Source organism: Cetorhinus maximus, chromosome 12 (assembly GCF_964194155.1).
Source record: "Cetorhinus maximus chromosome 12, sCetMax3.hap1.1, whole genome shotgun sequence".
Lineage (NCBI taxonomy): Eukaryota > Metazoa > Chordata > Chondrichthyes > Lamniformes > Cetorhinidae > Cetorhinus > Cetorhinus maximus.
In genome coordinates this window covers 91,415,494-91,427,800 of record NC_135890.1, presented here as the reverse complement: position 1 = coordinate 91,427,800, position 12,307 = coordinate 91,415,494, and the positions used below count along the sequence as shown (strand labels likewise).

The 12,307-nt window shown below is 37.8% G+C and overlaps 1 protein-coding gene across 2 annotated transcripts in view; it reads left to right on the top strand.

Annotated features, from left to right (window-relative positions):
- ascc2 (activating signal cointegrator 1 complex subunit 2) overlaps positions 1-12,307 on the top strand; it is a 61,920-nt gene that overhangs the window by 39,468 nt on the left and 10,145 nt on the right. For both annotated transcript variants that reach the window (XM_078554097.1, XM_078554096.1), the window contains 4 exons: positions 1,374-1,493; positions 5,567-5,785; positions 7,666-7,750; positions 9,074-9,168. In XM_078554097.1, the coding sequence (XP_078410223.1) occupies positions 1,374-1,493; positions 5,567-5,785; positions 7,666-7,750; positions 9,074-9,168 (519 nt within the window). The remainder of the gene's footprint in view (positions 1-1,373; positions 1,494-5,566; positions 5,786-7,665; positions 7,751-9,073; positions 9,169-12,307) is intronic.

The following is a 12,307-nucleotide window of genomic DNA, read 5'->3' as shown; positions in this document are numbered from 1 at the left end:
TGAATGGGCAATGTTTGCATCTGTGTGAGAAATAGTTGATGTTTGCTTTCTGTGAGAAATAGTTATGACCCAGTTCAAACATGCTCAAAGTACTGATTTGTGGAAGCATTTTATATTTCAATTCCAAACAATCTAAACTGGAAAAGTTACAGTTGATCTGTATAATAGTATTTAAGCCTGTGAAAATTATTTTAATACAAACTGGACAATGAGTTTGAGTAGGGTTTAATTAAACATAAGAATGAAGTTAATAGCTTTTACTTATATGTTGTTAATGTGTCCAAACTGACACAGAGACAAACTGACAGTTCTGTTTGCATTTACAATTCAGAAATGGTAAGGGATAAAAGTTAAATGCAGACAGATAACTGAATACATATATTGATAAAGGCCTTCCATTTACTGGTTTCATGAAATTTTGCCTATTCCAAGATTATGTAATAAAAATAGAATTCGACTTCAGCTACCATAAAACAATGTGATAACTCTCTGGTGATACATAGTGTGTAAGTGGCATGTCACAGCTATTTTTTTTAAAAAAAACAACAAATCTTATGTCTCACCATAAGCAGCACTACAAGAAATATGATGCCCTTTAGTAATAAATTATTTCATGAAATTTTGACAGGATCACTTTGTGGTAACACTTAAACTTGGACACTAGTGTAGGCTTTTTGTATTTCCTTTTTCCACACCCTCTGCCTCCCAGAGCTTTAAACTGGTTCAAGACCTACAGAACGACTCAGGTCAACCTCCATCAGGGCTGTTTCTAAAAGATCCATGAATGCGTCAACTCAAGATACTTTTGAAATGAAGGGTTATATGCTTAGAATAAAAGTGTCTCCCAAGCTAATTTCTATTTTTTAAATTAATGTGGAGGAGCAACATAAACATGATTATGATGACACTTACCATCTTATAGCTTATGCTTTAAAAATTTAAAAATTATGGATAGATTTCAAGGGGACCACATGTGTATGTATAAGAACATACAGACCACAGAATTTAAGCTGTTGGGTTTCTCACTATAAAGCAATATAGTTTAGACATTTGAATGTCCTTTGATTCCAACTCGATTGTATAACCTACTTTTTTCTGTAAATTCCTAAATCATAGTTTTCTCATTTCCATCTCTCACTATCTCCAGCATCACACATTGGTATTTTGTAATTCTGGATTTATAATTTTGCTAATAATTTTGTTGTCATAAGTTGACATATATCTGATCTAATATCAGATTAAACTGCTGAATGTGTTAGCAATACATTTTTAAAGGACACTTTGTAGAATGTAATAGTCTCATAAGTACAAATTATAAGTGTAGTATTCTATGCAGTGGTGCCAAACAATTTTATTTACTTTGTTTTCATTAGGCAGGTGGAAAAGGACCAGGAATCAGTTCTGTCAACAAGAGTAAATATTTTTGACCATGATGAGTTTGACGTTTTCAGCAGAAATTCTGTGGACATGTCCAAAATCTGGAAAGGCAAGAAGTGAGTTTGACACGCTAAATCACAGTTTGCCGTTTAATAGTTATTATGGAAGTGTTTTTTTAAGCTCCGGAGTTGCGCAGCAACCTGAAAGCTCCCACATAGGCTGCATGCAAGTTGACTGCTTTAAATTGTCATGCGTGCACCACTGTGCAAACGATTTAAAGAGGCTACACACCTAAACAAATTGCCTGCACACTCCAGAAATAAAATATTTGTTGATCTTAATATATTATGGTTGATTCACATTTCTACATACTTCCGTAGCAAGACAAGTTGCAAATCTTTTACATTGCACCCCTTTGATTGTTTAGAAAGTTAAAATGAGCCAAAAAAGGTGTACTCAACACGAAAGATATTAAATAGAATTTCCCATAATGACTCAGTGGTTGAGTGCACAACATGATGACGCACTTTGTATTTTTGATTTCTCTGTTACTGAATGCTGTTGTATTTGCCTCCTGATGGAACAATGGGGTCTAGGCTACTGACTATACCACTGTATGACTGGGCATTGGTGTTGGGAGGTGAGAGGGATGTGGTCGTGGAAGCTGGTGGTTGTTGTGAGTCCAAAAAAAAATCAAAACATAATGATTTTTTACCCCTAAAGTTATACTCCTTTCCTCTGCACATCATAGTTTTGTAGCTTAATTAAAAATTGATAACATACTACTGAGACATGCAAATCTGAGTGACTAACCCTAAGAATCAAACATTGTAACTCCTCTTTCATGGTCTAACTTTAGGCTTCCTAAGCTGCTGCTAGTGGGTGCATTTTAGTAGATTTTTGAGCACAAATAAAAATACTTAAGTGTTGCCTTTAGGGATATAGGTTGTGAATTAGCCTGATGTCAGACATTAATACATCAATATCCATTCTGCTTCTCGGTGAGAAAGTGTATTCACACCTGCAGTTCTCAACTTGATGAATGCCCACATGTACATATGTGGCCCATCAGGTTGAGACAGTTAGCAGGTGAAAGTGTTTCCAGTGTCTTCAATTCTGAAATATGGGATTACAAATTCACATTTTATTTTGGTATTTTCATTGCAGATTTAGACTTAAACATAATTTGTAGTCTTTATCAATCTTGGATGATTTTTAAATTTCTAACTGTCTTTTTAAGCTGCCTACTATACTTTGTAGAGGTTTTGTAGCTTGTGTGTGAACATCAGCATGTTACCCCAATAAATTAATTATTTGTCATAGGATAATCTAATGGATAAAGGCACCACCTGGACTAGTAATAAGCCATACAGACCATTAGCTTCCAGGTTTTATTCCTGGTTCGTGTCAAGTTAATTGATTTCAGTTAGGGCAGTAGCTGACATGGTACAGTTGGCTTTATTGCCCTTAGGGAAATGTCAGCCAGTTCCCAACAGTTTTCTACTGACCTCTGCTGGAAAAAGTCTGTATAGATGTTGGATGAAGATGGGATCAAGTTTAAACCAAATGCTTAGCGTGGAAACCAATTAACCATATCAAATAGCCTGCCAATGTTCTCTGTCTTAAATTTGCACTGGATGAATGACCATAAGGCAAAACATCAGAGGGTTGTCAGCACCAGTAGAATAATACGCCAAGAGTCAGCCCCATCAGGAGGAAAATTAAAAACAGAAAATTGGCAGCAGAAAATAGCTCTGAATTAAATTTGAAAACTGGAATTTTATTTTATAATACTGTACCATTTACATATGTTGTTTCTGTGCCTCTTTTAATGGGAAACGTTTCCATGTCCGTATTGAGCACTTAATTCAGCACAGGCACCTTTCACTCTGTCTTAATCATGCACTTTGATCCTTCCTTCAAAAATTAATTTATTTTTACATAAACACGGCAATATCAACTTCCTAGAGTGGCCATCCTTGCAGTTTCACTGGACAAGATTATCCATTAATGCCAATTTTATGGCATGAACTCATACTCACTAGCAGCTGGATTGAAGCTGCCCAAACTTAGGCCTGGATTTTCGTCTGCGAGTTGGGTTGTGCAGAGTCAAGAGAATTCCTGGCTCGGTGAACCTGACCTTTAAAAATGGCTGCTTGCGCTTCTGATTTTTCGGTCCAGGGGAAGGTGGGTGCAGGTGACCCTGGAAATAGTGAGGAGGATGCCAGGTGCAGAGGTGGGCTGGGTGGTAGGCCTGCCTCAGAACTCCGGCACTGTGCCCAAACATTTTTAAACAAGGAACAAAACATAAAACATCCCTCCAGCCCTCACCCACACATCCCCCTCACTCCCCACTACCATGCACTCTCCATGCCACCTCCTGCCCTGTACCCACCCCATTACCCCTCATATCTCCATGCCAACCTGTGTCCTTGCACCTACCCCATGGCCCTTTATAGCCCTTTATAAAGAAGACTGATGAAAGTAGTGTAATTGAAGTCAGTAGGGCTTTCAAATGGTATTTGATAATAGACTTGTTAGCAAAATTGAAGCTCACGGGATTAAAGGGGCATTGATATTGAGAATACAAAACTGGCTAAGAGGCAGAAAGTAATTGTGAAGTTATTTTCAGCCTGGTATCCCCCAGGGGTCTGTATTGAGACCACTGTTCTTTTTGATGTAAAATAATAGCCATAATAGCCTTAACTTGAGATACAGGGCATAATTTCAAAGTTTACACTTGACATGAAACTTGCAACTTTAGTAAACAGTGAGAAAGATAGAAACAGACTTGAGGAAGACGTAGACAGGCTGGTGAATTGGGAAGACGAACGGGAGATACCATTTAATAACAGAGAATTGCAAAGTGATTTATTTTGGTAGGAAGAATGAGGAGAAGTAATATAGACTAAATCGTACAATTTTCAATTGGGTGCAGGAATAGAGACTAGGGGTATAGGTACACAAATCTTTGATGGTGGTGGAACAAGTTGAGAAGCCTGCTGGAAAGTATATAGGATCCTATGGGATTCAGCAGCAGAGAGTATAAAAGCAAGGTAATCACGGTATTCCTTTATAAATCACTAGTTAGGCCCCAGTCAAAGTATTATGTCCAATATTGGGGACCACACTTTAGGAAGGATATCAAGGCCTTGGGAGAAGGTTAGAAAGAGATTTATGAGAATGGTACCAGGGGTGCAGAATTTCAGTTATGTAGAGAGACTAAGAAGCTTGGGTCGCTGTTGTTAGAGTATAGAAGATTAAAGGCAGATTTGATACAAGTGTTCAGAATTGGTTTTGATAGAGTAAGTAAAGAAAAACTGTTTCTAATGGCAGAAGGGTCGGTAACCATGGGGTAAAGATTCAAGGTGATCGGCAAAAGAACCAGAAGTAAGTCGAGAGCTTTTTCACACAATGGCTTCTTATGACATTGAATACATTGCCTGAAAGGGTGGTGAAAACAGATTCAATAATAACTTTCAACAGAATTGGCTAACTACTTGAAAAGAAATAATTTTCAGGGCTATGGGGAAAAGACAAGGGAATGAGAGAACTGACACAGGCATGATGGACCGAATGGCTGCTTTCTGCACTGATGGGGGGAGATGGTGGCATAGTGGCACAATGTAGTACATAATGGTACTACTACATACTGGACTAGTAATCCAGAGACCCAGGCTAAAGATCTGGGGACAAAGGTTCAAATCCCACCATGGCAGCTGGTGGAATTTAAATTCAATTATTAATCTGGAATTGAAAAGCTAGTCTCAGTAATGCTGACCATGAAACCATTGTCGATGTTGTAAAAACCCATCTGGATCACTAATGTCCTTTAGGGAAGGAAATCTGCTGTCCTTACCTGATCTGGCCTGCATGTGGCTCCAGACACACAGCAATGTGGTTGACTCTTAAACAGCCTCTGAAATGATGTGGCTAACTACTTGGTTCAAGGGAAATTAGGGATGGGCAACAAATGTTGGCCTTGCCAGTGACGCCCACATCCCACAAAAGAATAAATTGGAAAAAAAATCATTCTCTGATTTGATTGCAATAACTAGGGGATGGTGCAACATCTAAATCATCATTTGTACACACAGGTCACTGATTAATCTGAATTTATTAAATAACCCAAATACACCAGTTAATCATTGGAAAAGTGAGTACTAGATTTTTGTGTTCTATTTTGCAGAAAAGGGAAAGAAGGAGTAACGCTGCTAGATGATAAGACACACATTGCACAGCAGAAGGAAAGGTATAATGCCTACAGTATAGTAGTAGAGGAAGTGCCAGTAGAAGATGGAGAACAATTTTATGCTGGTGACTATGATGATGAATATGATGACACATATGATGGTAACCAAGTAGGAGCAAATGACGTGGATTCGGATGATGAACTGATCAGTAGAAGGTAGGATGAATGGATGTACACTGTTGATGAACATTATTGCAAAATGCAAAATGGAAGTAACCATTTAACTTTACTATATATATTTCCAATTATGCTTTTTACTATAAATACTATTGGCATTTCTACTTAACTGTTAGAATACATTATTGTTATTTTTAAGAGATCTGGAAATGTTTACACACTTTTCAAAATTTTGGTTAGGAAGGTGCCTTTCACGTGAAATTCTATGACCATGTTTAATTATCTCCAGAACAAACTACTGAAAAATTCACAGAAGTAGTTTTCCTTTACTGTACATGGAGTTCACATTTCTCCTTATTAGATATTCTCCCTAATTGCCTTGGTCCAGAGTATTTCAAGTCCAAGTTGGCAAGGAACCATCTTAAAAGCCAACAAGTGTGTTACCACACAGTTAAAATTGCAGTCTCCCAACAAAGAGAACTTTTTGTTGTTTACAAAGAGTAAATATTCTGCTACTTGTTGAGCTCATTTGTTGAAGGCATTTGTTTTCAGGATGGAACCAAGTGGGAAGAACCACATCAGCCTCCAGACAAGTCTACTCACAGTTCCCATGAAACTAGTATATAATCTCAGTTGAAGGATCTTTGGGGGGAAAAGGGACTGAGAATACCTAAGCAATTTGTTACATTAAACTATTTTCCAAGTTTAAAATATCGAGGATGTATTGTCATCAAATTTAAGATAAATTAAAAGATGATGGGGATTGACACTGTGGATGGTTGAGAGCTGGCATGTGCATGATGGGCCAAATGGCTACCTGTCTGTAAATGGCTGTAAAATTCTATAATCTGATTTATTTTTCTCTATAATTTCACTTCTTACAATATATCTGTAGTAATAATTTAGTCTGAGTTATGTGGTCTGCCAATTATCTGCCAACTAAAATCAAGAGTACACTGTGATATCCCATACTATAATGAGTGTATTACTCAGTGGTTTTAGGGTTCATTGTTTGCCTTGTGGGTTGCTACCCCAGATATTTTGCACTTGTGGTCAAGTATAGGTTTACCTATGAAAGTGTATTCTTGTGGAGAACATGAACAAAGAGTATTTGGAAGATGGTTGAATAGTAACCGTAGATTTGATTGGGCTGAACAAGAGGATGTGAGTACAAACTTAACCAGCATCAAATAAAATTGGAGATTAAAATAATTTTATTAGATTTGTACAACAGGTTTCCAGCAAGAGCTGTCCATTTGGATGAACTAATTTGGGGAGAAATGTTAACTATTAGGTTAGGAATGGATAAAGGGTCATAAAGGTGGATGTAGACTTGGCTCATCTACAATACAGGCTGAGGAGTTTTGAGTTCCTACAGTGGTGCAACTGTGGAAAGATGTAATAGCATGCTAAGAATATAGAGGCACTCTCCATTATAAACATGGACATAGGAATTTATAACAGGAAGGAGAAGAATTTTGAAAGTGTGAGACTTTTGTACAGGAGTGCATAGATGTAGATTATGTAGATGTTCAAACAGTGACGTTGCAGAACATGGTGTGCTACCATGCTGCATCAATTTTCTCTCTCAGGCTGTGTTTGAGAGTCAATTTTCATTTAAGTTGACAAATGTTCCCTTGCATTTTTTCACTTTATAATTTTCTTCGTTGCACTTTTAAAATAAAGAAATCTATGCTGAATTAAAATTAGGCTCCTGGAATCGAGGAACCACCCTTTTATGATACACTAGTTCAGCGGGTTGTTCTTTACCTTCTCCATAGTAAATAGGTTGGATGAACATGATTTTTAAAAAAAATGGACAAGTGCATTGAGGATGTGTGTCATTTACTGTACTAATTTTATAAATAAAATGGTCCTTTATCAGCTGCAGATATACTGTATTTCACTGTTTTTCCCAGACCATTTACAATCCCTCGTATTCTGAGACAAAAAGAGGAGGATGAGGAAGATGATGATGATGAATCTGGAGAGGAAGCACCAAAGGTAGTCCAAATTATATACAGCAGTGACATCTAATAATTTGGGATTTAGCACATACATGGAAGCCAATTTTTTTTAAAAACTGTGTTTTATATTTAGCCAAAGGAGGATGCATCTGGGTGGGAAAATTCTTATCTTTGTGACATTCTACTTTGCATTGCATCAGGTCCAATTTTGAACCAGTTGTGAATTTGAGATGGTTAATTCAAAGCCTCATACCATCTTTCACATTCATTCCCATAAGTTATTCAGTGGGTTATTTGGGAAGCCTAACATGTTGAGTGTTAAACTATACAGTATCATGTTTGTAGTACTTCTATTTATCCTTTGAAAGCATGAATATTCATTTAAAATATTTGTTTGCAAATTCTATTGTTTGAAATCCAGTTTATTCCTGGCTTGTTCCTCTTTCATGCAGACAGTTAAGAAAATTAATTAGCCTGTTACACAATTATGAGATCACTTTATTCATGAGTAGAATCACTTTTATTTACAATCACTATTATGCAGATTAATCTTTGCTTCAATTCCATCCAATCAGCTAAATTGAGATGCACTTTAAATCTCTCCCATTCTATATATGTGAAAAAATTCCTTTCATCTTAAAGGTGTTTTTTAACTTCGATCAGAACATAAATATGTGTAACTGTTAACTGTTCAATAATCATTCGCATTGATTTTGTTAAATTAGTAATTCAATTGAGAGCTACCACATTCATGGCAGTCTTCTCTGAGAGAGCAAATATCTGTGAGGAGAGGAAAATGTAACACTTTTTTTATCAGAGCTTTGCTTTTACCTTTTTAAGTAAAAAAAAAAGAGACTTGATTATTATACTAATACTAATACATTAGTATTATACTAACTTTCTCCAAGTGCCTTCAGTACCTTTACCAGGAATCGTCATCTATTATTACCATCCCATATACATTATTTGGGTGAGGGAAGAGACTTCTGTATTTGGCTTGATTCAATATTGCGATGTCTCTGCACCTAATAATGGATTAAATCCAGAAATATTTATAAACCAATAATTCTTAAAACATGCCTGGCCTAAATTGTGCTCATATTTGAGTGCAAAAGCACAAATGAGCACTAAGCTGACCACAAATATAATTACAGATCAGACAGCAAGCCATGTATCCATGCCATTTGTTCTTCCATAGAATTCTATTCCAAATAAAATCATTGTGAAGAATGTCTCAAAATTAACAATGCTTATGAAAGTTATCTAGCAAGCAACCAAAGATCTATTTCTGTGAAGGTAAAAAATATTCTATTGTTATTGAAAATATAGAAAAATGTAATAAAATTGTTCTGATTTCTAGGAGGAAGGTCCAAAGAGGGACCTGTTTGTACAGGATCCAGCATTGCTAAGGGAAAGGGCAGAGGCAAGACGTGCTACCTTCAATGCCAGAAGAGGGTAAGAATCTATACCACAAGAATGATTTTATAAATGATTTGAAACTGAACAGTGTGTAAACAAAAGTTTAGGGGATGTTAGGGAAAATGTTAGAAGCTATTATTAAAGAAGTTAGATTTAGCATTACCATGGAAAAGGACAGAGATAAGGCAGGAGTAAAAGTCCTGAACTTTGAAGGCAAATTTTGCAGAAATGAGAAGGGACTTGGCTGAGGTGGACTGGACAGCATTGCTGGAGGATAAAACAGTGGAAAACCAGTGGGAAGCACTAAAAAGCGAGATCCTAATTGTACAAAGTAGACATGTCCTCTACAAAAATAAGAGTGGTACTGCCAAATCTAGATCCCCTGGTTGTCTAGAGGAATACAGGGGAAGATCAAACAGAAAAAGAAAGCGTACGATAGGCACAAAGAACTAAGCGCTGCAGATAGCCTAGACGAATATAGGAAGTGCAGGGACGAAGTAAAAAAGAAAATAAGGAAATCAAAGAGAGGGCATGAAAACGATTAGCAAGTAAAATTAAAGATAACCCAAAGATGTTTTACCAATACATTAATGCTAAAAGGTTAGTTAAGGAAAAAGTGGGACCTATCAGAGATGAAAATGGAAACTTGTGTGTAGATGCAGAGGCTGTGGGAAGGGTTTTGAATGAATATTTTGTCTCCGTGTTTACAAAGGAAAGGGAGAATGTAGATATAGTAGTCCAGGAGGAACACTGCGAGATATTGGACAGGATAGTCATAAAGAGAGAGGAAGTACTCGAAAGGTTGAAATCCTTGAAAGTTGATAAGTCTCCAGGGCCAGATGGATTGTTTCCGAGGCTGCTGAAGGAAGTCAGGGAGGAGATAGCAGATGCTCTGAGGATGATTTTCCAATCTTCACTAGATACAGGGGAGGTATTGGAGGACTGGAGAAATGCAAACGTAGTTCCATTGTTTAAAAAGGGATCAAAGGAAATGCCAAACAATTATAGGCCAGCTAGTCTTACATCGGTGATGAGCAAATTAGTAGAATCAATCCAGAGAGATAGGATTAACTGTCATGTAGAAAGGCATGGGCCAGTCAGGGATGGTCAGCATGGATTTGTTAAAGGAAGGTCTTGCCTCACAAATTTGATTGAATTCTTTGAGGAAGTGACAAGAAGGGTTGATGAAGGTAGTGCAGTGGATGTTGTGTACATGGATTTTAGCAAGGCATTTGACAAGGTCCCACATGACAGATTGGCCAGGAAAGTAAAAGCCCATGGGATTCAGGGTAATGTGGCAAACTGGATAAAATGTTGGCTTTGTAACAGGAAACAAAGGGTAATGGTTGATGAATGCCCTTGCGAATGGAAAGCTGTCTCAAGTGGTGTTCCACAGGGCTCGGTGTTGGGACCCTGGATGTTTGTGTTATATATTAACGATTTGGACGTGAACGTGGGGGGCACGATTGGGAAATTTGCAGATGACACAAAGATTGGCCGAGTAGTGGATAATGTAGAGGATAACCATAATCTCAAACGATATAGATGGGTTGGTGGAGTGGGTGGTAAAGTGGCAGATGGATTTTAACATAGAGAAGTGTGAGGTCATACATTTAGGGAGGTCAAACAGTTACAGGGATTACACAATAAATGGGAATATACTAAGAGGGGTAGATGAAGTGAGAGATCTTGGCGTACAAGTACACAGGTCCCTGAAGGCAGCAGTTCAAGTAGACAAGGTTGCAAAGAAGGCGTAAGGAATGCTCTCCTTCATTGGCTGAGGTATAGAATATAAAAGTAAGGATATAATGTTGGAATTGTATAAAACACTGGTGAGGCCACAACTGGAATATTGTGTGCAGTTCTGGTCAACATATTACAGGAAGGACGTAATAGCTCTGGAGAGAGTGCAGAGGAGGTTTACAAGAATGTTGCCAGGGTTAGAAAAGTGTAGCTACGAGGAGAGATTGGATAGGTTGGGGTTATTTTCCTTAGAATAAAGAAGGCTGAGAGGTGACTTGATTGAGGTGTACAAAATTATGAGGGGAATAGATAGAGTGGACAGGATAAAATTGATTCCCTTGGTGGAGAATTCTAGAACCAGGGGACATAGATTCAAGATAAGTGGCAGAAGGTGTAGGAGGGACATGAGGAAGAACTTTTTTACGCAGAGGGTAGTGGGTGTCTGGAATTCGCTGCCCAAGTTGGTGGTAGAGGCAGAAACTCTAAACTCTTTTAAAAGGTACCTGGATCTGCACCTTAAGTGTTGTAAGATACAGGGCTATGGGCTGGGAGCAGGAAGGTGGGATTAGAAAGGACACCTGGGTGTCCTCGGGCAGGCATGGACAAGATGGGCCAAATGGCCTCCTGTGCTGTAACTTTACTATGGTTCTAAGTTATAGCAGGGCACTTAAATAAGCCGAAGGTCATCAGGCACATGGTTTTGTGAGAGGGAAATCGTGTTTAACCAACTTATTGGAGTCTTTTGAAGAAGTAACATTGATTGTACTTAGATTTCCAGAAGGCATTGGATAAAGTGCTACATCAAAGGTTATTGCGGAAAATAAAAGTTCATGGAAAAGGGGGTAACATATTGGCATTGGATATAAGATTGGCTGGCTAACAGGAAGCAGAGAGTTGGTAAGATGTAACGAGTGGTGTGCCACGGGGGTCAGTGTTTGGATCACAACTGTTTGCAATTTATATAAATGACCTGGGTGAAGGGATTGAAGGGATGGTTGCCAAATTTGCTGATGACACTTTCCTACTTATCTTTGTAAGTTGTGAAGAGGACATATGGAGACAACAAAAGGTATAGATAGCTTAGGTGAGTGGGCAAAAATCTGGCAAATGGAGTATAATGTAGGAAATTGGGAAATTGTCCATTTTGGCAGGAAGAATAAAAGAGAAACATATTATCTAAATGGTGAGAGATTGCAGAGCTCTGAGGTGCAGAGGGACTTGGGTGTCTTAGTGCATGAATCGTAAAAGGCTCGTACGCAGGTATAGCAAGTAATTAGGAAAGTTAATAGAATGTCATCATTTATTGCGAGGGGAATTGAATATAAAAGTAGGGAAGTTATGATTTAGTTGTACAGTGCACTAGTGAGACCACATTTGGAGTACTGTGTACAGTATTGGTCACCTTATTTAAGGATGTAAATGCGTTGGAAGA